This window comes from Canis aureus, chromosome 14 (genome assembly GCF_053574225.1).
Source record: "Canis aureus isolate CA01 chromosome 14, VMU_Caureus_v.1.0, whole genome shotgun sequence".
Lineage (NCBI taxonomy): Eukaryota > Metazoa > Chordata > Mammalia > Carnivora > Canidae > Canis > Canis aureus.
In genome coordinates this window covers 41,511,300-41,538,947 of record NC_135624.1, presented here as the reverse complement: position 1 = coordinate 41,538,947, position 27,648 = coordinate 41,511,300, and the positions used below count along the sequence as shown (strand labels likewise).

At 48.0% G+C, this 27,648-nt stretch overlaps 1 protein-coding gene across 5 annotated transcripts in view; it reads left to right on the top strand.

The window, feature by feature from the left end:
• Window positions 1-2,392: 2,392 nt before the first annotated feature.
• CHRNA5 (cholinergic receptor nicotinic alpha 5 subunit) overlaps window positions 2,393-27,648 on the top strand; it is a 36,240-nt gene continuing 10,984 nt past the window's right edge. For 3 of the 5 annotated variants that reach the window (XM_077847825.1, XM_077847824.1, XM_077847826.1), the window contains exons 1-2: window positions 3,951-4,245; window positions 26,886-27,037. In XM_077847825.1, coding sequence (XP_077703951.1) covers window positions 4,122-4,245; window positions 26,886-27,037 — 276 coding nt within the window. In that variant the 5' untranslated portion in view covers window positions 3,951-4,121. Of the gene's footprint in view, window positions 2,532-3,950; window positions 4,246-22,618; window positions 22,769-26,885; window positions 27,038-27,648 lie in introns of those variants that run through there. The other 2 variants (XM_077847828.1, XM_077847827.1) reach the window with 2 other exon arrangements.

The following is a 27,648-nucleotide window of genomic DNA, read 5'->3' as shown; positions in this document are numbered from 1 at the left end:
ATCCCACGCCAGCAGGCAAGTTCAGCTCTGGTTCACGGATGGCAAGAAGGTCACATGGAATCAAGGACCAAGAGCTCCTTTGGCATGCAGGTGGCTTCGTGCATTCTTTAGCTTTCAAAAACCTGAAAACACCTGCAATTCTTCAGGCGCGTTCTAGAAGAGCAAGGAAAGAGTGCATCTCAGGTGAGACAGATGTAGAACTGGACGTTACCAAATGATTTCCAATTTTCAGAGACTTGGATCAGGTGGCCTAGATTAGGTTCAAGATAATCAATTTTCTGGACAATCAATGCCATATATTACTCTAACCCTCAGAGGGAACTTTTTTGTATTGCTGGAAGATCTCATCTGGTTTTGCTTCTTGTCCATATAAAACACTCAACATCAATTAGTATTGCACAGGAACTGAAGCTGGATGAGAACCCTTGCTAAGTCAATTAGACTGGATAATTAGAGCAGATTCCCAAACGTATGAAAGAAACAGCTCCAGTTTGGTTCCATTTAGCCCTCCCTTCCTTAGAAGCTTTATACGCCAGTGTACAAATTAAAAATGGAAGTGAAATATACTTAATTTTGAATTTTTTGTATGCTTTTGAGTTTCAGAATTTCATCATATCCCTTGATTGGAGTGGGAATAATCTGGAACAATTAAATTGGCAATCATTTAATCAAATTCTAAGATGGCAGTTCTGCTTGGTGTGCAGCCACGTATTTCTGGAGCATCTGTGGTCTGTACCTGCAGGATAATCTGTCCTTTGAACTTACTTTTGATGTATGTAGCAGTATCTATAAATATCTCTCAGTTCCAGAATAGAAAGTGAGTGACGTGCTGGTTTTATGTTTGATAAGAATACTTAAATTATACCTTTTGCACAGAACATTTACAATTTAATGTCTTGCAGATATTAAAACACAGGCATAAATTTCTTTTGTAAATTTATACTAGTGTGCCATCTATGAAGAAGAGGTCACTTAATGCAATAAATATTTATATATAAATATTGTTGTGTTCACTTAGTACAAATGTTGAGCTTTTACATATTAAGTAATTGCAAATCTGAAAAAATCCATGTCTTTTTTTACTGTAGAAATTCCTGTTTTAGCAGCTTTACTGAGATAGCACTGACATAAAAATAGTGTCTAAGATGCACAACTTGATGTTTAATACATGTGCACATTGTGACATCACTACACTCAAGATAATTAACATACATAGAACTTCCGTGTAACTACCACTGTGTGCATTAAGATTTAAATAAGATCTCTCCTTTTGAATTATTTGTTTTAACAGAAAAACTCTTTCACAAGGATTCATCACTCCCAGGTGTAAAATCTTTGGACATTTAGGGGCATGGGTCATTGCACTGCACTTTTAAGTGGAAAAACGGTATCTTTATTTGTAACCAGAGCTGATATTTGTCCAGGATACGTGATAACTTGCTCTGTAGCGAATTGCCATTTCCTTGTTCACTTGTGTTTTTCTCTTGGTAATTGGGTCTGTGACCTTGCGGTATATATATGCTATTATTAAAGTCCAGTGAGACAGCTCACTTATATATATGGTTTATATTTTTGTGATATGATTTTATGCACTACTACTTAGCTATTACAATCTAGTAAAAATATGGCCAATTAATTTTCTTTCTTAAAGCTTTGTACATTAAAATATGTCTGCCCTTTTACATTTTGATTACAGTCATTGAAATAGCCCTTAAAAAGGACCTTTTATTCTTATACTATTTCTTTTGAAGGACTGAATTTTAATACCCTATCAATACTTGCTTTTTTTTTTTTTTGCTTTAATCTGTGAAAACGCATTTAATTTCAGCAGTGAAGTTGACAGCATCCATTTTTATCTTTAATTAACTTTTCAGTTTGGCTTTCCTCTTAAAGGCTCACAGCAGAATTTATCACCAAACTACAATGGAAATGCTGAATGGGAGATTCGAGAATCCGCCTGGCTCTGCATTTAGCTCAGTTGACCCCATTATGAGAAAGGAAGTGAACAACGTGGGTATGCGAGAGGATTCATTCGGCCAGTAGGCGCGGAGGACAGGCACCAGCTGCCCTCGCTGGAGGGTCCCGCGAGGGAGCAGGTGGGAGAACAATCGCCCCCTAAAGGGGAAGGCTGCCACCTACCCCCCGCCCTGTGGCTGAGCCTCCGCGGGCTTCCTCCTCTGCCTTCGGGTTTTAAGGCCGCACTTAAATAAGACGAATCAGAGGGGGAGACTCTTAACTCTGGGGAAGGAACAGGGGGCCGCAGGGGGGTGGGACGGCGAGTGGGGTGGGCATGGAGGAGGGCCGTGATGGGAGGGGCGCGGGGTGTCCTGTGCAGCTGACCAATCATTCAACTAACAATACACTAGATGTTAATTATATGATTTTAAGTTAGGAAAGGACAAGAAGAGTGGTGGGCCCGGCCCCCTGCCCCCTCGCCAGCTCGGGACGTCGGCGGCCCGGGCCTGCCCGGCGCTCGCTTCCTCCTCCCGGGAGCCCTCCGAGCATCTGCCGTGACCGCGCAGCGCGCCCAGGTGAGGAGCGCAGGCGCGGCCGCCCCCTCGGGAGCCGGGAGCCGGGAGCCCGGAGCCTGCGCGGGGGGAGGCTGTGGGCCGCTGCGGTGGTTACAGACGCGCCGCGCTGGGGGCAGGGCCAGGTGCCCGCGCGGACACGGGCTGCTCGGTCCCAGGAAGCAGTGACGGGGCGGGGGGAGCGGGGACCCGGGGCGGGGGGCGGGCCCGGAGGTGTCGGGAAGCCCGGGAGGCCCCTGGGGGGGGCGGGGTGGCCACGGCTGGGGCCCGGGGGCGCGGCCGCCCTGCGCTTCGGGGCACCTGCTGGCGGTGTCGCCGCGGGTCCCGCGAGTGTCCACCGCCCGCGGGCCGCACTGAGGTCCCTGGGGTGTTGGCCTGGATTGTAGGTGCCCCCGCAAGCGGCCCCGGCGGCCCTGCCCCCGCTGCGCCGCTGTCCTCGGGGGGCGCCCGGGGCGCGGGTGCAGGAGCCGCCGTCCTGCTGGCGGGGGCGGAGGGGACGGGGGGACGGAGGCCCGAGGCTCGAGGCCCGGGAGCCGCGCACGTCAAGCAGCCGCCAGCCCGCGCCCCTCCAGCCCCCGTCCCTGCCCGGATGCACGCGGACCGCCGCCCCTCGGGTCTGCACCCGGCTTCGGAGCGGGGAGGCGGGGCTGCGCGCTCTGCGGGGCGGGCTGCGGACGAGCCTGCCGCTCTGCCCCGCGCTCCCAGCTAACCCGCTGTGCTCCTTCGGGCCCACGGAGCTTCCTCCTAACGAGGAACAGAGGCCGTGACGCCGTCGGCCCGTGGAGGGGGGGCCGCTCCTTACGGAGGTCACGGGGGGCACACGGGGTGGCGGGGGGCGGCTGTGGGTCGGTGCTGAGGCCGCTGCATGTCCTCCGTCCGGCTCCGGAAGGAGGGTCCGGGCTGCACCCCCAGCTCCCACGTGTGGCTTCAGGGACGGGGAGCGGGCGGGAGGCGAGCTCCCTGCCACGTTCTTGGGGGCCAGTTCTCGTGCGGACGCGGAAAAACCTCCTCCCGTCCGTCCGCACCCCCGGCGCTGAGCGCGGCGCGGATGTTCATAGGGACCGTGGTGGTCAGGGCGGACGGGGACCCGCCCAGGCAGCCGGAGGCCAGCCAGGCGGGCGGCCGGGCGCCCGGGGCCTGGTGCTGCCGGGATTGGCCGTCGGGCCGCGGGCTTGGGGCCGGGGGCGGGGCCACTCGGGGGCGGGGCCACTCGGGGGCGGGGCCACTCGGGGCGGGGCCACTCGGGGGCGGGGCAAAGGGGCTTTAGCGCTAAGGTCGCTTCTAAACAGCGAGGCCCAAGGCGGGCGGGAAGGTGGGGGCGTGGCTACGCGCCGGCGGGGCGGGGCGGGGGCGGGGCCTGTGGCGGGGGCGGGGCCTGTGGCGGGGGCGGGGCCAGGCGCGAGCCTCCCCGCCCGCTGGGAGCCGGCGGGAACCTGTGGGCCGAGGTGGCAGCGCCCGCAGCAGCCCGCAGCAGCCCGCGGCAGCGTCGGTCCCGCGTGGGCTTCCCCGTCCCGGCCCCGTCCGTCTGGAGCCACCTTCCTTCCCGCGCGGCCGCCGTGAGCCCCCGCCTGTTTTCCCGCGCGGGGCCGGGCGATGTCGGCGCGGGGGTACGGGCCGGGGGTCCTCGGCCTCGGGCCCAGCCCGCTGCGCCTCCTCCTCCTCCTCCAGCTGGTCGCGGGGCGCTGGGGCCCGGCCGGCGCGGGGGTCGCGCCTGGAGGTGAGGCTGGGCGGCGGGGCAGCCCCTGCGTTCGCCCTCGGAGTACCGGGCGGGGGTGCGGGGCGGCGGGGGGCGCATACAGGGCAGGGGAGGGGGGCACGGGCGGCCGGGGTCGCGGGCGGGTCAGGGAGCGGGGTCACGGGGAGGCGCAGAGAGGTCAGGGGGCGCGGGGCAGCGGGGGGGCGTGGGCGGGTCAGGGGGTGGGGGTCACGGGGGGCGCAGAGAGGTCAGGGGGCGCGCGGCAGGAGTCGCAGGGTGGCGGGGGGCGCAGACGGGTCAGAGAGCTGAGGGTGCAGACAGATCAGGGAGTGCAGGGCGGCCGGGGTCGCGGGCGGGTGGGGGGGGGCCCGCAAAGAGGTCAGGGGGTGCGGGGCAGCCGGGGTCGCCGGCGGGTCAGGGAGCGGGTGGGGGTGGGGCGCCGGGGGCGCAGAGAGGTCACGGGGTGCGGGGCGGCCAGGGTCGCGGGCGGGTCAGGGAGCGGGGCTGGGGAGGGCGCGGGGGGGGGGGTGCAGCCAGGTCAGGGGCCGGTGTGGGGGGCGTCGGGGGCGCGGGGCAGCCGGGGTCGCGGGCGGGTCAGGGAGCGGGATCACGGGGGTGGGGAGGGTGCAGACAGGTCAGGGGGTGCGGAGCGGCCGGGCGGCCCCGGAGGCTGGTGTTGGGCCCCAGCTCGGGTTCGCAGGGAACGCGGGGCGCAGAGGCAGCCGTTCAGTACGGGGTCCGGGGCCGAGCGAGGTTGCGGCGGTGAGTTCGGCGGCCACGGGGGTCGCTACTGCGGCCCCGCCGCCCTGGGACCCGCGGGGAGGCCGCGTGGACCCCGCCGCAGCTCCGAGGTCCCGGGCGCAGGCACCCAGCGGGGCGGCCCCGTGTGGGCGCAGGACCTACGGGGCTGAGACTGCGCGTGGGGACCTTGGGGAGCCTCCGGGCCGGGTGGGGAGCGCCCTGCATCCCCAGCTCCTGGCTCCGCAGCCGGCCTTTCAGCCTCCAGGCGGGCGCCGAGGTGTTTTGCGCAGGAATAGAAAGAACAGAAGAAAATGCTCAGTGGGCCTCACTTCCCAGGGCTTTAGGAAATATCATAGTCGCTCCCCTCAGCGTCTTGGGGAGAAATGCTACCATTTCTGGAGCAGCTGTGACAGGTGAAGGTGAGAGCCGAAGTTTCCAGCAGAAGTTCAGCCTCCGTGGGTGAAGTTTCCTAGAGAGGAGACATGTTCAGGTGTGGGAAGAATCTCCCCCGCCTCCCCTTAAGCTTTGTCAACAACGATTTCTGACTCCAGAAGCGATGATCTTGACACTAGAGTTGTTTATTGCCGGGCGCACTGCGGAAGGAGCCCCGAGGGAAATCACCGGGAGGTGACTTCGACATTTAGAGAAAGTCCTGTGCTGAGCATGTCCCGGTCATAACCAGAGGAAAGGACTGATGCTCGGGACCCCACGAACCTGGGTTCGGGGGACTCCGGGGCGTCATCTTCACCTGGACAAGTGTGTTGGTCGGCTTCCGTTGCAGCACTGGGGTTACCTGAGTCCTCTCCAGAATTAGGTAGTGAAATGCCAGGTGCCGAGCCGGACAGTCTAGAGAGCCATCGTTTCCTGCACCTTTTGCTGAAAGTGGAGCTTTTCTCCTGTTTTAATACAGAACATTGTACTCAAGCTGTGAATGGGGTCCGCAACCTACGACCCCGCGTGGTGCTGGGCGCTGTCCAGGCCGATCCATCTCCTTTCTGACCCACGCTACTTAGCAAGTACCTCTCAATAACATCACGTTCTATTACGTTTATGTTTTCTCTTTGTCCCACGTGAGCTCCTTAAGAACTGGGATTTTTTTTTTTTCAATTTTAATTTCAGTATAGCGAGGAGCCCCATAGATGTTGCAGAGGGATGGACCGGGCAGTAAGCTCTCTCTATGTTACTTTGCTCATCCGTAGAATGAGGGTTCGTTAATGGCTCCCCACTCCAGCTCTAAAACTTCCAAGAGTCTGTGTGCTCTTAGTGATTGTTTGGAGAACAAAGTGATGTTAAATGGATGATGGAATGCACACTTGCTCCTAAATGGTGATGGGATTTGTGGGGTGGCTTACAGTACTGTCTGGAGACCTGCCACTAATTGCCGTTTCCTTGGGCATTAGCTTGACCTCACTTTATTTCTCCCTCTTTAAAATGAGAGGGTGGCGGTAGATGTTTAGGTCCCATCAGCCAAAATCTACATTTTGCTATTTTCATATTTACCTTAGAATTTCAATAATCACTGTTTCTTTTTTTTAATTTTTAAAAATATTTTATTTATTCATTCATGAGAGACACATACAGAGAGAGAGAGGCAGAGACCCAGAACCTGACGTGGGACTTGATCCCAGGTCCTCAGGACCACACCCTGGACTAAAGGCGGCACCAAACCGCTGAGCCACCCGGGCTGCCCCGTAATCACTGTTTCTTACGGTTTTCTGTGAACCAATCCTCAGGAAACCAAAAGTCTAGTCTGCCAACAGCCGTACGTTCATGGGTGATGGAAAATTGCAGAATTTGAAAAGTGGCTCAAGAGGCAATTTTGTCTGTATTGTATTAGTGGGGCACTGGGCTGGCTCAGCCGGGAGAGCATGTGATTCTTGATCTCAAGGTCATGAATTCGAGCCCCACCGTTGGCATGTAGAGATTACTAAAAATAAAGTAAGAATTAAAAAAAAAAAAAGAATAATTAGTACATTAAGATAATACAAGCCTTTTTAACCAATCTGACCATGACTGGGACAGTGATTTATGTCATCACTCAGTTATATTTCTTAGCTATGTGACATTTTAAGTGGTTGAAACTTTATTTTTAGTATATATAGTAATAGATCTATCGTTAAAAGGGAACTAAAATAACTATTTATGGAAAGTGAGAGCTGTGAAAGATTTTTTTCTCTTCACCTTTAATTATTTTCATTTTCATTCACATTTGCAGAAGCTAACAGGAATACCCCCATGGTGGCTGTCATCTCTGCTTTTGTGATGATATTGAGAAGAATCTCTAGGTGCCTCAGTTCCTCAGGCAAACCTCTCACATTATTTGAAATGGAACATTATTTTGGTTTCCTTGCAAATACTAAATATGCTCTATGAGCTAGGCTGTGAGCACCTGGCAGGTAGGGTTCTTGGGTGCATTTCCTGATGCACCTGACTTAATGTAGACTATCAATGGCACTTTGAAAGGTTCCCAGTCATTTATTTGTCAGAATAAGGTTTTTTTTTCAACCTATAATCTACAAATTAGATCTAGCAAGTAATTTTTTGTAATTAGGATATGAATTTTTAGTACAGTAATTTCAGTACAGAACATTTTTCTTCTAATACTATTATTCTTCTCCCTTAAGAATTGGAATTAATTTTTTCAGATGTAATTTTAAGTTTAATATTAAATAAGCATGTCTTGACAGTATGAGTTGGCAAATATTGGGATAGTTTTTGATAAAAGTTTATGACTTGTTTGTTTAGAAGTCTAAACAGACTCTCCAGAACACCAGAGGTATAGTTTTATAATGACAGGAGGATAGAAGAGATTATTTCAATGATCCCTTTCTGCTAAAATTTTAATCTAAATGGTCTGTTTCCATTTTGGGGAAGCGGGATATTGTTTCTACTAACTGAGTTTAATTCAGAAACCTTATGCTTTCTTCTTAAGTAGATTTATAAAGTAAAGCCTTTTACTAGTAAAGAGAGCAATTAAATATGAATATTTGAATCTGACAAAAAGGACAGCATGACACTCTTTTTTTTTTTTTTGAGGCGTGTAATGTAATATGCTTTGACAGTCACATAAATATCTGCACCGAAGTGTGATAGGGCCTTTAATTAGAAACCTGCCAGGCATAACAGTCACAGAGGAAAGTGTGCTCAGTTTTCTACCAAACATTCCCTCCACCTGTGGGCCTGAGAGCCGTGGTTCTCGCTCACGGAGACGGGGTGCCCTGTAGTCCTGCCGGGGCTGCTTATGTGCCCACTTTCACGGACCGTGGAGCCTGGAGCGTGGGTACGCACACTCTGCGTTGCTACTTCCATACTATTACCTCTCGTTTTTCCCTTTTGAAAAGGATATTCTTCTGCTAGCAGGAATTTACGTGTTTAATGCAAAGAGGAATGCACACACTCCTATAGCAGTACGAGTGAGTGCCGGCTGCCACGCTAACCATGGGATGTTACTGCGTCCAGAGTTTTCTGTCTGCGTGTCTGCTTCTTTGCTACGTGCGGGCTTTCTAGTAGTGTCAGATTCAGAAAATTATGGCCAAGACCCGTGTCAGGGAGCTTACCACCAATGTTTCTTCCAAGAGTTACATGGTTTTGGATCTTATGTTCAAGTCTTTAAACCATTTTGAGTTTATTTTGTGCGTGGTGTGAGAAAGTGGCGTGGTTTCATTCTTCTGCCTGTGGCTGTCCATTTTCCTGACACCATTTATTATTTCCTGACACCGTTTACCTGACGCCTGTCCTTTCCTCCTTGGGTATTCTTGGCTCCTTTGTCATCAATTCGCTGACCGTAGAAGCGTGGGTTTATTTCTGAGCTCTCTACTCTGGTCCCGGATCCATGGGTCTGGTTTCGTGCCAGGACTGTACTGTTTTAGTGACTATAGATTTGCGACATGGTTTGGAACCAGGGAACAGGATAACCTCCAGCTTAGTTCTTCTTTCTCAAGGTTGTGTTGGCTCTTCTGAGTTTTTATGGTTCTGAACAAAGTTTAGGATTATTTGTTCTGTTTTCTTGAAAAATAACATTGGGATATTGATAGGGATTGCATTGAATCTGCAGATTATTTGGGGGTAGTATGGACATTTTAACAATATTTTTTTAATCCTGAGCATCTTTCTATTTATATCTCTTATTTTCAATTTCTTTTTTTTTAAACTTTTTAAAAAAATTTATTCATGAGAGAGAGAGGCAGAGACACAGGCAGAGGGAGAAGCAGGCTCCATGCAGGGAGCCCAATGTGGGACTCGATCCCGGGACCCCAGGATCACACCCTGGGCTGAAGGGAGATGCTCAACCACTGAGCCACCCGGGTGTCCCAATTTCTTTAATGTCTTGGAGTTCTCGATATACAGGTGTCTCATCCCCTTGGTCAAATTCATTCTTAGGTATTTATTTCAATGCAATTGTAAATGGGGCTTTTAAAAAACCTTCTTGGGATCCCTGGGTGGCACAGCGGTTTAGCGCCTGCCTTTGGCCCAGGGCACGATCCTGGAGACCCGGGATCGAATCCCACGTCAGGCTCCCGGTGCATGGAGCCTGCTTCTCCCTCTGCCTCTCTCTCTCTCTCGCTCTCTCTCTCTCCCCCTCACTGTGTGCCTATCATAAATAAATTAAAAAAAAAAAAACACCTTCTCTTCCCGATGGTTTACTATTAGTATATAGAAATGCAGCAGGTTTTTTGTGTGTTGATTTGGTATCCTGCAGCTTTACTGATTTTGTTTATTCTTACAATATTTTTGGTGGAGTGTTTCAAGTTTCTTTTTTTGTTTAGGATTTTATTTATTTATTCATGATAGACACAGAGAGAGAGAGGCAGAGACACAGGCAGAGAGAGAAGCAGGCTCCATACACCGGGAGCCCGACGTGGGATTCGATCCCGGGTCTCCAGGATCGCGCCCTGGGTCAAAGGCAGGCGCTAAACCGCTGCGCCACCCAGGGATCCCTGTTTCAAGTTTCTATATGTAACATCATGTCATCTGGAAGTAGTGACATTTTTACTTCTTTACCGATATAGATACCTTTTATTTCTTATTCCTGCTTCACTGCTCTGGCTAGGACTCCGGTCTGTGTTGGATAAAAGTGGTAAGAGTGGGCATCCCTGTCTGTCCCTGGCCTGAGGAACGGCTCTCAGCTTCTCACCGTTGATTGTGCTCTTAGCCGTGGGCCGTACCGCCTTTACTATGCTGAGGCAGATTTCCTCGGTGTCCACTTTGTTACGAGGCTTTATGGTGAGTGGATATTGAAGTTGGTCAAGTGCTTTTCTGCATCCTCTGTTGCGAGGATCCTATGATTTTTATCCTTCATTTTGTTAATTGGTGTATCACACAGACTGGTTTGTGGATTTTAAAGCATCCTTGTGTCCCTGGGAGAAATCCCCCTCGATCGCGTTGAATGACCCTTTTGGTGTGTTGATTTGGTTTGCTAATATATAGTTGAGGATTATTGCATCTGTGTTGATCAGGGATAGTAGCCCGTAATTCTCTTTTCTGTGGCATCCTTGTGTGGTTTTGGTTTCAGGGTAATGCTGGCTTCGTAAAATGAGTTTGAACATGTTTCTTCCTCTTCTATTTTTTTTGTCAGAACTTGAGAGTTTGAGATGAATTGATAATAATTCTTTGAATGTTCAGTAGAATTCACCAGTGAATCCATCTGGATTTTTCTTTTCTGTGAAATTTTTAATTACTGATTCAATCTCCTTACTAGTTATCAGTCTGTTCAGCTTTTCTGTTTCACCATGATTCAGTCTTGGTAGATTGTATGTTCCTGGGAATTTATGTGTTCTAGGTTGTCCAATTTGTTGGGATAGAACTATTTGCAGGAGTCATTTATGGTCCTTTCTCTTTCTGTGGTATCATTTGTAACATTTCCTGTTTCATTTCTGATTTTCTTTATTTGGGTCCTCTCTTTTTTTTTTTTTTTTGATGACTCTAGCTAAAGAGTGTCAATTTTATTTATCTTTTAGAAAATCAGCTCTTAGTTTCATTGATCTTTACTTCATTTTTTAGTCTCTATTTCATTTATTTCTTTAATCTTCATTATCTCCTACCCTCTAACTTTAGGCTTTGTTCATCTTTTCCTGGTTCCTTGAGATTGTTTATTTGAGACTTGTTTCTTGAGGTAGACATTTATAGCTATGAACTTCCCTCTTAAAGCTGTTTTTGCTGCATCCCACAAATTTTAGTATTTATATTTCCATTTTCATTTCTCTCAGGGCATTTTTAAAATTTCTCTTTTGATTGCTTCTTCAACCCATTAGCTGTTTGATAGTATGCTGTTTAAACTCCACATATTTGTGAATTTTTCAGTTTTACTCATTGATTAATTTCTAGTTTCATGCTGTTGTGATCAGAAAATATACTTGACATGATTTTAATCCTCTTAAATTTATTAAAACTTCATTTGTGGCCTACCATATGATCTATCCTGGAAACTATTCCATGTGCATTTGAAAAAATATATATATATTCTGTTGCTTTGGATGGCATGTTCTATACATACGTAGGTCTATCTGGTTTAATGTGTCCTTTAATACTGACATTTCCTTGTTGATTTTCTGTCTAGATGATCTATCCATTTATGTAAATGAGGTATTAAAATCCCTTACTCTCATTGCATTGCTATCTATTTCTCTTTTTAGATCTGTTAATATTTGCTTTATATATGTAGGTCCTCCCAAGTTGGATGAATAAATATTAACAAATATTGCATCCCTTTTTTAGATTGTCCCCTTTATCATTATGTAACAGCCATATTTGTGTTTTTAAAAATTTTCATTTACTTTTTAAAGTATATTGTATGCCCAGTGTGGGGCTCGAACTCAAAACCCCAAGATCAATAGCTGCGTGCTCCACCCACAGAGACAGCCAGGCACCCCTACAGTCTTTGTTTCAGGCTGATAAAAGTATAGGGGCTCCAAGATGGGTTTTTTTTTTTAAGATTTTATTTATTCATTCATGAGAGACACAGAGAGAGAGAGGCAGAGACACAGGCACAGGGAGAAGCAGGCTCCATGCAGGGAGCCCAATGCGGGACTCGATTCCGGGTCTCTGGGATCACGTCCTGGACCAAAGGTGGCGCTAAACCACTGAGCCACCCGGGCTGCCCTGCTCCAAGTTTTCTTGGCTTCCATTTCCATGGGGTCTTTTCCATCCCTTCACTTTCAGTCTGTACGTCCTTACATCTAAAGGGAGTCTCTCATAGGCAATATATAGATTGGTCTTTTTTTTTTTATTTTTTATGATAGTCACACACAGAGAGAGAGAGAGAGGCAGAGACATAGGCAGAGGGAGAAGCAGGCTCCATGCACCGGGAGCCCAACGTGGGATTCGATCCCGGGTCTCCAGATCGCGCCCTGGGCCAAAGGCAGGCGCTAAACCGCTGCGCCACCCAGGGATCCCGGTCTTTTTTTTTTTTATAATCCATTCAGCCACTCAGTGTTTTGATTAGAGAATTTAATCCATTTATATTTAAAGTAGTCATTGATAGGTATATGCTAATTACCATGTTGTTAATTGCTTACTAATTGTTTTTGTCGTTCCTCTCCTTTCTTGTTCTCTTCTTTTTGTGGTTTGGTGATTTTCTTTAGTGGTATATTTATATTCCTTTCTCTTTATCTTTTTTGTATTTATAAAAGGTTATTGCTTTGTGGTTACCATGAGGCTTACATATAGCAATTTATGTCTTTAACAGTCTATTTTAAATTGATAACAACTTAAATTTGATCCCATTAAAAAATTCAACAGTTTTATTCTTTCTCTGGCCCATGTTTTATGTGTTTGATGTCACATTCTGCATTTTAAAAATCTTTGGTATTCCTTAACTAATTACTATAAACATAGTTTATTTTTTTACTACTTTGGTCTTTTAGCTTTCATACTAGCTTTGTAAGGAGTTATATATATTTTCCTTTCTAATGAGATTTATTCTTTCATATATTTTCTTGTTATTAATTAGTGCTCTTTCTTTTCAGCTTGAAGAAATCCCTTTAGTATTTTTTTGTAAGGCTGGTATTGTGGTCATGAACTCTTTTGCTTCTCAGGAAAACCATTTATTTCTCTTTCAGTTCTGAATGATAACTCTCCTGGGTGGAGTATTCTTGGTTGGAAATTTTTCCCTTTCAGCACTTTGTGTTTTTTTGTTTGTTTGTTTTGTTTTGTTTTTGTGATAGTCATACAGAGAGAGAGAGAGGCCGAGACATAGGCAGAGGGAGAAGCAGGCTCCATGCACCGGGAGCCCAACGTGGGATTCGATCCGGGGTCTCCAGGATCTCGCCCTGGGCCAAAGGCAGGCGCCAAACCGCTGCGCCACCCAGGGATCCCTCTTTCAGCACTTTGAATATATCATACCACTGCCTTCTGACCTGTAAAAATTTCTGCTGAAAAATCTGCTGATAGCCTTATGGGGTTCACTTGTATATAGGTTGTTTTCTCTTGCTGCTTTCAATATTTTATCCTTATTTTTAACTTCTGACATTTGAATTATAATGTATCTTGGTGTGGATCTCTTTGAGTCCTATTTGGGACTCTCTGGGATTCCTAGGTCAGGATATATGCTTCCTTCCCCAGGTTAGGGAAATGTTCCACCTTATTTATTTATTTAAAGATCTTTTTATTTATTCGAGAGAGAGATCCCAGGACCCAAGATGGTGACTTGAGCTGAAGTCAGATGCTTAACTGACTGAGCCACCCAGGCACCCCTCTCTCTCTCTTTCTCTGTTCTTCCTGAGATCCCTGTGATGTGAGTGTTAGTCCATCCGATGTTGTCCCGTAGGCCTCTTACGTATCTTCACTTTTAAAAATTCTTTTTTCTTTCTGCTGCTCTGTTTGGGTGAGTTCCACTGTCTTGTCTTCAAGTTGACTGATCCTCCCTTCTCCTTCCTCTAATCAGTGTTGAACTTCTAACTGTATCTTTCAGTTCAGTTATTGTATTCTTCACTCTGTGACTTCTGTTTGGTACCTTCATGTATTTTCTAAATCTTTGTTGAAGTTCTTGCCGTGTTCATTCATTCTTCTCCCCAGTCTAGTGAGCATCTTTACAACCATGACTTTGAACTCTTTATCAAGTAAATTATCTTCATTTCATGAAGGTTTTTTTCTAGGCTTTTATCTTGTTCTTTCAGTTGGAACACACTTCTCTCTTTCTTCATTTAGTTTGAGTCTCTTTTTTATAGATCATTCATTCATTCATTCATTTGAGGCACAGAGACAGGGGTAGAAACACAGGCAGAGGGAGAAGCAGGCTCCATGCAGGGAGCCCTAGCTTGACTCTCCGTGTTGGTGTCTGTCGTTGAACAAACACCTGTCCTAGTCTTGAAGGAGGGGCCTGTGTAGAAGGTGAACCTTGTCATTCAACCCTGCCCAGTTCTTTGTTGGCTCTCAAACCTTTGTGCATGTCCAAGCAGCCTGTTATATATATATATATATATATATATATATATATATATATATATATTTTAGAATTTTTCTTTTTAAGATTTTTTATTTATTTATTCATGAGAGACACACAGAGAGAGGCAGAGACACAGGCGGAGGGAAAAGCAGGCTCCACGCAGGGAGCCGGATGCGGGTCTCGATCCCGGGACCCCGGGGTCACATCCTGGGCCCAAGGCGGGCGCTCAACCTCTGAGCCACCCAGACGTCCCAGCCTGTTATATTTTTAATAGCTTCCAGTAGGTGAAGATGTTCCAAGACCTGTCAGTCTACCTAAGGGAGGATATTAGTACCTGGATTCAGGGTGTTTGGTAGCTAGACCCTCAGGTAGCAGCTTTATTCATTTACTCATTCATTTAAAGTAGGCTCTATGCCCAGCATGGGGCTGGAACTCACAACCACAGGTCAGGAGTCACACAGTCTACTGATTGAGCCAGCCAGGTGCCCCCAGGTGGCAGCTTTTAAAAGTCTGCTAACATAGGGGCCCCTGGGTGGTGTAGTCCGTTGAGCATCTTTCTGACTCTTGCTTTCAACTCAGGTCGTGATCTTGGCATCATGAGATTGGGCCCTGCATTGGGCTCTAGGCTTGGCAGGGAATCTGCTTGAGAGTCTCTCTTCCTCTTCCTCTGCCCCTCCCTCACTCCTGCTCACTCTCTAAAATAAATAAATCTTAAAATAAATAAATAAATAAAAGCATGCTAATATGTAGAGTTGTGTGGGACCGCAAGAGCGAACCCTAGTGGCCAGGTGACCTGGCAGTTATCCACTGGGGGGCAGCTGCAAAGCCTAAGCTCCCGACAAGTATATAAAGGCTTTCCTGAGCGATGCTGGCAGTTGGAGCAAGGCAGGAGGAGAGCACCAACGTGGTGTCCACAGCTTGTGTTGGCTGGGATCCCCCACAGTCCACTGGATTTATGCTAACCCTGAAGCCTGCCCTTGAGGGCAAAGATCCAGAGGAGTTAGAGAGCGCCTTCACAGAAAGACCAGCTGGGGGTGTGTGTCTGTCTGTCTCAGTCTGCTGTCTGGGCCATGCCCGGGGGTGGTGCCCTCCAGGAACTGGTTCTTCAATTGCCAGTCCCAGGGGACCCAGGAGAGCGGCACCCTCCACCCCTCCCCCAGCCATCTCCTGAGCCATATGGTCAAGGGGCATTCTCTGGGCAGCAGCTGCAGACACGGGCACCAGATGTAAAAAACAGGACACTAGTCATTTGTAAAGCCTCCTTCCAGGAGACCCTGGTCCTCCAGAGCGTGACAGGGAGAGAGCAAGCAGTGTCTACTCTCTGGGGGTCCAGAAAAGTTCACAGTCAGCCCCTGGATGAGAGTTTAATTAGAAATGTGCCCATCAGGCCGGAGCCACGATGGTTAGCTAGTAGGCCTCCTCCACAGAGACTGAGCTCCTGGTGCCTTGCCCCTTGCTGTGCCCTGGGGACGGAGGCTGTTTGTGAGCTCTTTCTCCAGTGCACACGGTCCTGTGGGACCCACCAGCACAAGCCCCACTGGCCGCCAGTGACCGGTGGTGAAGAGACGTCCCTTGTCAGCAGCTGCGAAAGTCAGGGCGACAGACAGGGGTGCAAGCCCCTTTTCGGGTGGCACCAGTTGTTGCAGTCCCATGGGACCAGGAGTCAGGCAGTCAAGGAGCATCCCCTGCCGGGCGCCACAGAAGTCAGGGGACCAGACGCATGTGCAGGCATGAGTACTGGTGCTCTGATGGCCACAGAGGTGACCTGAGTGGTGCCCGTCCCGGGGCTGTGGCCATGGCCTCCAGGTGTGGGGGACTCAGGCCAAAGTCTGCGTCTGGAGACGCCCCTTCACTTTGGCCGGCTGGTGAGTTGCGGGCCTGAGAGCCATCTTCCAGCTTCTCATGGCCTCTCGGGCCCGGGACGTGAGCCCTCTTGGTCCTCAAAGTTGGATGTTAGGGCTCATTTCTCACTTGCAGGTCTTAAACGTTAAGGTGCCCGGCGGTGTGGGTTTTGAATCCCTGGCTCCTTGGGGGGCGGGCCTGGGTTTTGAGTTTTCTCTTAGTTATGGGTTGCCCTGCAGGGTGCGGCTTATGGCGTCCTGCCTGCTTTAAGGTGGTGGTCTCCCCAGTGTCTGATGTGTAGTCACACTCAGCAGCCATCTGGGTTACTTAGGAGGAGCTTGTCCCGTGTGTGGTTATAGACCCAGTATGTCTGCGGGAGGAGGTGAGTCAGGAGCCCCTACGTACATCACTGTCTTGAACCTGAACCTCACAGTATGGACTTTGGATATTTTATTTTATTTTTTTTACTTTATGATCAACAGCATATATGTAGAATCAGGCAAAGCTTTTTTTTCTCTAAGTCAGGGTCTCTCAACCCCTGATATTGGAGCTGGAAAATTCCTTGTTACATGAAGCTTCCTGCGTGTTGTAAATTGTTTGGCAGCATGTCTGGCCTCTAGCCACGATGCCCGTGGCACCCACCAAAAAATGTCTCCAGATACAGTCTGATGGGCCTTAAGGGACAGAATTGGTCTCACCCCTGCCCCTGGAGAGTCATTGCGGTAAGTCTTGCGGACTACGGCTTCCAGGTGGTGTGGGCTGCAATCTGCAGGGGGTGGCGAGGCCCCAGATGCTGGTTCCACAGGCTGGAGGCAGGGCCGAGCACCCCTAAGGTGCTCAGGGGACGCGGGTGCCGCTGGCCGGAGCTCCACATGACCAGCACACCTGTAGACGTCTTCCCATTCCTATCAATTGGGCGGATTTTCGGGAGAATCCAATGGCAATGATTATGGAAATGGTGAATTTGAGTGAACTGTAGCCCATCAATGTAAGACCAGTAGAAACTAAGAAAACGAGCTCTGTCCTCCCTCCTCACACTCCGCTGCCGTCCTTCGAGCCCTCCGTGCTCACTCGGACAACTCTAAAGGGGGCGTGTGCAACAGCCTCACCACGGTCACCCAGACCATAGCAAAGGGCGGCAATGGCACGTGCCACCGGGCGTCCTGACCTAGGGTGCTATCGACGTACCAGCTGCCGCTGGCTGTGCGGCCGACTCAGACGGCGGGCCCTGGGCGTACCTGGGCTGATTCTCACCCTGTCTCCTCTGTGTCCGATGTCTCCTCTCCTTGAGGACTATTGACCGGACCTAAATTTAACACTGTCTAAGGTCATTGTCTTACTGCAGGTGTTCCAAGAGTCCAGGAAATATGTTAAGTCAGGTTTACTAAAGCGTATCAGTTACAGAGAAGCTTTATCCCATAATGCTGTTGTAAGAATCAATAGAAGGTGTGATGAAAATCCCGAAGTGAAAAAAATCCTCCACATTTCATCCTTAATTCTTAAAATAATGACTGGTACGCATACTTATCTGTTGTGTTGTGGCAGTTGGATACAGAACACATTTCTCCTCATTTGCAAAAGAATTATGTTCAGTGCTTGATCTTGCTATTGCTTAAACCAACCAACCTAGAATTCCTGCAAAGAAGATTGTTTTTTTTTAAAAAAAAAAAAGGAATAGAAGTCATTTTTTAAAAAAATAAAACAAGGAGACTTAGAAAAGTGAATTAACTGCCCCAATAATGCCTTGAACCGTGCACTGGGGGCATAGTATTATATAATACATTGTATGTACTCGTACAAGCCTCTTTAGGGGCATTCCCTTATTTCCTTCTTGTGGCAGCCAGTGAAGGAGGAGGGGGGCTATTGGCAGTACCCAGCAAAATTTAAAACGTGTATACCTTTGACTCAGCAGTTCTAAGAAGTCGGTGCCACGGGAATCCTTATATAAGTGTGGGAAAATAGATGTATAAGGATGCTAACACGGCATTTTCCTCATTGTAGCATGCTTAGAAATAACCCAGAATTGAAGACTGTGTGAATGCCCATTGATGGGGAAAAGCTTAAATCACGATAGACTCAGAACACAGCCCTCTCTGCAGCTCGTGGAGGAGTGGGGACAGAGAGGCTCGGACTGACGTGTACTCCGGGATGAAAACAGAGGCCCCAGAGCTTGAGAAGAGCAAAACGTTTGCTCCTTGTGCATGTGTGTGTAAAAGTGTCTGCACATCACACCTCACAGTGGTTACCCTTGCAGGAAGGGAGGCGGGGAGGAGGACAGATGCTACTCGATGAGTTCTTCCGGATTGAATCTTGGCAATGCTCATGTAGTATTTAGTTACTTTGTAATTAAAGTTTTATTTTGAGAAAAAGCAGAAGTGAACCTGGGTCCTAGCTCTACCTGTGCTACTTAGGTTGGACCAGTGGTTCTCAACCCGAGTAGTTTTGCAACACCCTTCCCCACTCAGCCCCCTCTCAGCCCCCAGGACCTTTGCAACAGCTGGAGGCATTTCCAGGTGTTACACTGTGGGGAGGGAGTGTGTAGCAGGTAGAGGCCAGGGAGGCCGCCGGCCCCATCAGGCGCAGTTTTGTACGGATGCCCTTTGATGACTCGCCCTTTCTGCCCCGTGCCTCGGGCACCACTCCAGGCCCTGGGGGCTTGGGCTTCAACATGAACTCTAGGGGGACACAGACATCCACACTATGACACGTGTCATTTTCTTTTTATTACAATAGTTCTCGAAAGCAAAGCAAGTGGCGGGTAAATCCGTCTCCAGATGTGGGGATGTCACACCTACGCCCAGGAAGGACGGCGAAACCATGGGTCTTTGGAAATCGGATTTCACCCGGCCCGTGATCTGCTCCCCGTGGCCCGGGCTTATTCCACCGTGAGACTCCACCCAGGAGTCCAGCCCTGAAAGCACTTGTTTTCCGAAGACAGTTGGCCTCTCTGGTTATTTTCTTGAATAAAGAGAAAACTTGGGCAGCCCAGGTGGCCCAGCGGTTCAGCGCCACCTTCGGCCCAGGCCGTGACTCCGGGGTCCTGGGATCGAGCCCCGTGGCGGGCTCCCTGCGTGGAGCCTGCTTCTCCCCCCGCCTGTGCCCTCCCCCTGCTCACGCTCACTCGCTCCCTCAGATAAACAAACTGTCCCACGTCTGCCCTCCCTGTCCCTGTCCCCGTCGCCACACGCTGCTTTCCGCGTCTGTGACTTTACTCTAGACACCTCGTGTTCGCAGAATCAAGCAGTGTTTGCCCTTCATTGACTCACGCGTTTCACGGAGCGTGACCACAGCCTCCAGACTCTGTAGCGGGTGCCGAGTGACGGTCAGGGGGTGTGTGGCCCACACCGGCCCCTCCACCTGCAGGTGGACATTGGGCTGCTTCCATCCCTTGGCTCTCGTGCATGATGCTGCTGCGCACACGGCTGTGCAAATACGCTCCTCAACACCCTGCTTTCAGTTCTTTGGAAGATATGCCCGGAAGGGGGATTTGCGGACAATCCCGTAACTCTGTCTTTAATGTTTTGAGAAACCTCCACACTGTTTTCCACAATCCTGCGTCATTTCACCTTCCCACGAAAGGGCGCAAGGGGTCCAGCCTCCCCATTCTCTCCAACACATTTGTTTTGTTTTGTTTTGTTAAGTGACAGTAGCTATCCTAATGGGTGTGGGTGACACTTTGTGATTTTGATTTGCATTTGTCTCATGATCAGTGACGATGATCTTCTCACTGCTTGTTGGCCATTTTATTTATTTTATTTTTTTTAAGATTTATTTATTGATTTATTCATGATAGACAGAGAGAGAGAGAAAGAGAGAGAGAGGCAGAGACCCAGGCAGAGGGAGAAGCAGGCTCCATGCAGGGAGCCCGACGCGGGACTCGATCCCGGGACCCAGGATCACGCCCTGGGCCGAAGGCGGCGCTAAACTGCTGAGTGCCTGGATGAGTCAGGATTTAAGCGCCTGCAGAGTCGTCTCCTTTCAGTCGCTAGGACCTCAGACCTCCTGAGTGAGAGGAGAGAGGACTGGCCTGGATGGCAGGTTCTGCTAACTGGTACTTACCCCAAACAGGTGGAATCAGTTGATGCAGAAAAACCCAGGCTTTGACGACTCTTCTGTCTTCAGACCTGGTGACAGGTCAGCCCCTGGTGGGCAGATGACAGCCTTTCAGACTGTAGCCTCTTCCCTTATGAAGGACATCTACACGTTTGCTGTCAAGGTGGCAAAAATGTGTCGTGACCTTTAGCCCTCCTGTGCTGCCCCGGCCCTTCGGGCTGATGTAGCAAAATGCAGCAGACAGGCGGCCCTGCGGCTGTGACCCAGGGAGGAGGCTGTGGTCACTGGCGGGGGGGCCCCGCATGGACGCTCCCCCCCCACCCCAGGCACCGCTCGCCCTCTCTGCCCCATGCCTCGGGCACCACTCCAGGCCCTGGGGGCTTGGGCTTCAACATGAACTCTAGGGGGACACAGACCTCCACACTATGACACGTGTCATTTTCTATTTATTACAATAGTTCTCGAAAGCAGGCTGCCTAATGTAAAACTAGGGGGAGGGGAAGGGGGTGAGCGGCTGGCGGGGGTGTGCTGGGCGTGGAGGGATGAATGGGCCGGGCGTGTGACACACGCTCCCACACACCCGGGGATCCTGTGACGCCAGGGGTGATGCAGGGGGAGTGCAGGCTCTGGACTTCGGGTAGCAACGATGCGACGGTGTAGGCTCATCAGCTGCCCCAGGTGTCCCCCCACTCTGCTGGGGGATGTCCTCACGGGCAGGGCGGACATGGAAATCTCTTTACCTTCCCCCCAAACTTGCCATGAACCTTGAACTGTTCTGTAAGATAATCTCTGAAAAGCAGTTTTTAAATTATTTTTTATGATCACAATAGGTCTCGTTAACATCCTTTACCATACATGCTCACAGTTTTTCTTCTTTTAAAAACATTTTTTTCCTTCCGATGAGAACTTTCAGGGTCAACTTCCCTTTTTTTTTTTTTTTTTAAGACTTTATTCATTCATGAGAGAGAGAGAGAGAGAGAGGCAGAGACTCAGGCAGAGGGAGGAGCAGGCCCCGTGCAGGGAGCCCGACGTGGGACTCGATCACGGGACCCCGGGGTCTCGGCCTGGGCTGAGCCACCCGGGCTGCCCTCGAGGTCCACTTTCTTAGCAACCTTCAAATATGCAACACGGTATTGTCACCAGGCTGTGTATTACGTCACTGTGACATTTATTTTATGACTAAACTTTGTACTTCTTGATCCCCTTTACCCACTTTGTTCACCCATCACCCCCTTGCCTCTGTCAACCACCAAGCTGTTCTCGGCATTTGTGAGCTTTTTAAAATAGATATTCCATTTAAGTGACATTGTACGCCATCCACCTTTGACTTATTTCCTTTGGTACAATTCCCTCGGGGTCCTGGTGAGTGGGGCTCGCTTGCAGGTCCCTGAGATTATGATTTGAGCCAAAACCGAGAGTCAGACGCTTAACCGACTGAGCCACCCAGATACCTCTTATTTCTTATTCCTGCTTCACTGCTCTGGCTAGGACTCCGGTCTGTGTTGGATAAAAGTGGTGAGAGTGGGCATCCCTGTCTGTCCCTGGCCTGAGGAACGGCTCTTAGCTTCTCACCGTTGATTGTGCTCTTAGCCGTGGGCCGTACGGCCTTTACTATGCTGAGGCAGATTTCCTCGGTGTCCACTTTGTTACGAGGCTTTATCGTGAGTGGATATTGAAGTTGGTCAAGTGCTTTTCTGCATCCTCTATTGCGAGGATCCTATGATTTTTATCCTTCATTTTGTTAACTGGTGTATCACACAGACTGGTTTGTGGATTTTTTTTTAAAGATTTTATTTATTTATTCATAGAGATGCAGAGAAAGAGAAAGAGAGAGGCAGAGACACAGGCAGAGGGAGAAGCAGGCTCCATGCAGAGAGCCTGACGTGGGACTTGATCCAGGGTTTCCAGATCACACCCTGGGCTGCAGGCAGCGCTAATCCGCTGCACCACCGGGGCTGCCCTGATTTGTGGATTTTAAAGCATCCTTGCGTCCCTGGGAGAAATCCCCCCTTGATCACGTTGAATGACCCTTTTGGTGTGTTGATTTGGTTTGCTAATATATAGTTGAGAATTATTGCATCTGTGTTGATCAGGGATAGTAGCCCGTAATTCTCTTTTCTGTGAATTCTCTTTTTAATCCTTGTGTGGTTTTGGTTTCAGGGTAATGCCGGCCTCGTAGAATGAGTTTGAACGTGTTTTTTCCTCCTCTATATTTTGGAAGAATTTGAGAAGGATTGATATTAATTCTTCTTTGAATGTTTGATAGAATTCATCAGTATTTTTTTGGGGGGGGTGGGAAAGGAATGAAGTCTTTTTTTTTTCTTTTTTTTTTAAGATTTTATTTATTTACTTGAGACAGAGGGAGACGCAGACTCACTGCTGAGCAGGGAGCCCAGTGCTGTACCCAATCCCAGGACCTCGAGACCACGGCCTGAGCAGAAGGCAGGCACTTCAGTGACTGAGCCACCCAGGCACCCACAAGAGGAATGAGGTCTTAATTTAAAAAATAGACCATTACTAGGAAAGGTATAAAACATTACAAAGAAATAAGGAAAATAAATGCACTGGCATTGCACACATAGTTTTTTATCTTTGTTATTTTCCAAGGAAATGTTGTGGTATAATTTTTCTGAAGGTCATATCCACATGTTTGTCACGTTTTCTCAGCTCTGATCAGTGCTGTGTTGTCCACGTACCTGCTCGCCTTAGCTCAGTTGTGAAGACGTCCTCCTTTTGGTCACAGATTATCAAGATGTCATTTATGCACCAGACAACTCACCTATTTAAAGTACATGATCCAGTGATTTTTAGTATATTTAGGCTAGTGTGACTGTCACCAAAATTGATGTTTGAACATTATCTCCACCCCCCCACCCCCAGCCCCTACCAGGCAACCACCAATCTACTTTTCTGCATCTCTTGATTTGCCTTTTCTGGATAGTTCATGTAGGTGGAATCATAATTTACAGTCTTTGTGACTGGCTTCTTTTACTTAGCATAATATTTAAAAGGTACATCCATGTTCTAGCATGCGTCATTAATTCATTTTATTTTTTTTTAAGATTTTATTTATTTATTCATGAGAGACACACAGAGAGAAGAGAGAGGCAGAGACACAGGCAGAGGGAGAAGGACCCCATGCAGGGAGCCTGACGTGGGACTCGATCCCGGGACCCCAGGATCAGGCCCTGGGCTGAAGGAAGGTGCTAAACTGCTGAGCCACCCAGGGATCCCCTCATTAATTCATTTTAATGACAAAATAATATTCCATTGGGTATTCCACATTTCATCTATCCATTTATCATTTAATAGGCATCTGGGTTGTTTCCACCTTTTAGCTATTATGAAAAATGCCGCTGTGAATGTTCATGTGCAAGTTTTGGGTGGACAGCTGTTTTCATTTCTCTTGGGTATGTACTGAGAGTAGAATTGCTAGGTCTATCGTAACCCTATAGTTAACTTTTTAAGGGACTATTAAATGTTTTCCAAAGCAATCACACCATGTTACACTCCTACCAGGAGTGTACAAGGGTCCCAATTTCTCCACATCCTTCTCAACAATTGTTATCTCTGTTTTCAATCATAACCATTGTATTGGGTGTGAAACGATAACTCACTGTAGGTTTTTTTTAAATATTTATTTATTTATTTATTTATTTACTGTTTCTATACCCAATATGAGACTTGAACTCATGACCCCAAGATCAAGAGTCGCCGCTCCATCAACTGAGCCGGCCAGGCACCCCTCATTATAGCTTTGATCGGCATTTTTCTGATGGGTAAAGGGGTTGAATATCTTTTCAGACACTTACTGGCTGTTCTTTGGAGAAAGGTCTGTTCAGATCAGTAACCCATTTGAAAATTGGGTTGTTGTATCTTTTTATCATTGATTTGTAATAGTTTTTTATATAGTCTTGGTACACACCCCTTATCAGATAAATGATCTACAAATATTTTCTCCCAGGTCCCTCTTTTTAAGTCAGGACAGAAAACTAAAATGTATTAAAGTGACTGTTGTGATCAGCATTATACTTAGGACTGTAGAGGTGCCAAAGTATAGAAATTATTTCTACCTTTTAGGGCATTGATTTCTTTGGAGACCCAAGACTTACGTGACATAACTGGAAAAGAACACAGAGCAGTATATGTCAAATAATATACGATCTTGGTGAAAAATAGTATGAAAAATAAATGCCCTGGGATTCCAAGGAACTGAGGTTGAAAGTAATTGATTTAAATTATTTATTTTGAGTGGAAATAAATGAGCAAATGTTAACTGTGCAGAACAACTTTTTGAAAAGCATATTCAAGTTTGAATTCAGTTTCTATCGAACTTAGTAGCACCACGTGCACTGTGTCGATCTTTCCTGCTGGACTGTGTTTATCCCTGTGTGCCCGGTACTGGGCACAGTGCCTAGTATGAGGCACTTGTCCAAGAAACATTTGTTGAATGAGTGAGCAAAAATTAGTATGGGCTGGAGCTGTCAGGGAGTGTGACACTAATTAAGCACTTTGATAAAGTCTCAGGATGGAAAATGTTCACATGAGAGGTGTAAGAGGTGGAGCGGAGCCCTGGGGGCCCTTCAGAGCTCTGCCACTAACCAGCCCTATGGCATGGCATCTCCCATCACGTATCCTCCTCTCCTTTAAGCATTCTGAGCTTAAATTTAAGCTTATGAGCAGCATAAACTTAAAAAGATTTAGAACCGGCTAAAAATCCTCTACCTAGAATTTGCATGATTAAGGTTTTGTGCTAAAACATCACTGACATTAGCACTCACTATTTCCATAAAATTGTGTTGAGGAAATAGTATTTCTAATATTGGATATACTAGGAAGATATTTTTGAGGCTGCATCTTAAGGATTGTCGTTAGAGGGAATGTTAGAATTAATTTGTCAATGTATTATTTATACCCCACCTACTTTCTTTCAAACAGGATTCGAGGTGGCGAATCAAGCTAGCATCTTTTTCCCTAAGGCAAAAGGTTCTTAGATGCTATTAAAATGCATTTTATTTGTCATTTTTATCTTTCAAACAACCTCAAACTTTTGGTGTTTCAGAGGCTATAAAAATTTTAAGCAGGAGTAGGAGAGGAGAGAGTAATGCTATTGAATTAACGGCTCTTAAACATTAAAACGAACGACTCAAAAAAATAAATAAATAAAACGAATGACTCTCCAGTGCATAACATTCCAGTTGAATTGGAATCTCTCCAACGCTGTGCATTTTCACATAAGGAGTCTTTTATGGGAAGCAGGTTCAAGGTCTATGGTATTTACAGATTAAATCGAGTTTCCTAACTCACCAGGGGAGCCAGAGAGGAGTGTGCTTCACTCTTGACGGGTGGACGGGGCAGGGGCGCCGGGGCGGGCTTCCTCCCGCTGGAACACGGTCTAATAAAGACACGAGGTCTTGGGAAAGCGCTGGTTTTCTGTCAGGTTGGAGAAGGCCCCTCGTGCCTGCAGAGTCCTGCGTGCGTCCCTCATCATAAATAAGCCAGCAATGTTTTGGTTCAAGTGAATGCTTTTTCTTTGTAAAATCGGGAGTCCTGGTAAACGTCAGGCTTGACTTTCACTCATTTCAGACCCTTGACAGGGACTCGGAGCACGTAACACTGAAAACTCTCGTTTGTTCAGAGGCTTAATCCAACTTGGCAGAAGAACAAACATAACGGTGACCAGGGAATCTAACCGCTCCGCGGCCATGGCATCTAGAATATAAAAAATTCTGTTTCTCTCTCTCTTTTTTTTTTTAATTTTTATTTATTTATGATAGTCACACACAGATAGAGAGAGAGAGGCAGAGACACAGGCAGAGGGAGAAGCAGGCTCCATGCACCGGGAGCCCGACGCGGGACTCGATCCCGGGTCTCCAGGATCGCGCCCTGGGCCAAAGGCAGGCGCCAAACCGCTGCGCCACCCAGGGATCCCTGTTTCTCTCTCTCTTTTAAGTGTCAGGCCCTAAGGTAACTGTCTGCAAACATATAGCCAACAAAGGTATGACATCTGAATAATTCATCCAGTGCTTATATGTTTGTATAGCAAAGTCATGTAAATGAAAATTTGTTAATTTTACATTTACAGTTGATGTAAATGCACCTCAAAGTCTCTGTTTTCTAGGTTTGGAATTTTTCCCCAAGCAACCCCTCGAGCCCTGGCAACTTATTTAAAAGCTTTTGTTAGAATATTCTGTATAAAGTACTGAGTGTTTCCTAAGGAACATAGCATATTTCCATATGAGTAATCGGATTTTACTAAGAGATATATCCAAGCCACAGTGTCCCTTATTGATCATAAACATTTGTATCAATATTTTATTGTAAAGGCTCTATTAATAGCCTAAATATGGGCAGCCTGGGTGGCTCAGTGGTTTAGTGCCACCTTCGGCCCAGGGTGTGATCCTGGGGTCCCGGGATCAAGTCCTGCGTCGGGCTCCCTGCATAGAGCCTGCTTCTCCCTCTGCCTGGGTCTCTGCCTCTCTTTGTGCATCGCTGTGTCTCTCATGGATAAATAAATAAAAATAAAATCTTAAAAAAATAGCCTAAATAATAGGTTGATTCCTATAAAGCCGAACATTTTTTAAAGCATAGGTATTTAGTGGGCGAGAAGCTAATACACTAACTTTGAAAAATCTTTATGCAGGATTGGCTGAACCATCCTTGGTGGCAAAACACGAAGACAGTTTGTTTAAGGATTTGTTTCAAGACTACGAAAGATGGGTTCGTCCCGTGGAACACCTGAATGACAAAATAAAAATAAAGTTTGGCCTTGCACTATCTCAGCTAGTGGATGTGGTAAGTGTGCTAGGCATCACATGCTGCATTTCAGAGGTTCCGGGGGCGCCGTGGGCCCGGGGTGGGGGGCAGCGAGGGTTTCCAGGGGGCCGGGCAGGGAGGAGTGATTGCCGCAGGCACCGGGATGCACTGTTTGCATGACATTGAGGAGTTTACAAATAAATCACTGATCTGGTAATTATTGTAGGTTTATTTTGAATAAGGTCAAAGATAGGAAACATTTTATATGGAAGCTTCTCATTACATTTTTTTAAAAATATGATTTTAAAAAGTCAACATTTTAAAGAGGAAAGAGTCCAAGAGTAGAGTTGTATATTGTTAGGACAAAAAGCGTCTTGGCCCGTCAGCGTTTCAGTCTCACGCCTCAGACACGTCCGAGGCTCTGCCGCGTGGCGCCCACCAGGGAGCGTGGGTTCCCTCGCGACAAGTTCTCGCCGTCCTGAGACCCTTCTCGAACCCAGAGCTCGTGCCAACGTCGACATTAGTTTCTCCTTGTTCTGATCACGGCAGTCACTAGCCCTTTCCCTGATGTGTCCCCAGAGCCCACAGTGACGGCGACGGTTAGAGACGAGCCTTTATTTCCTAATTAGAGAAGCAGTGAGGATGTTTGT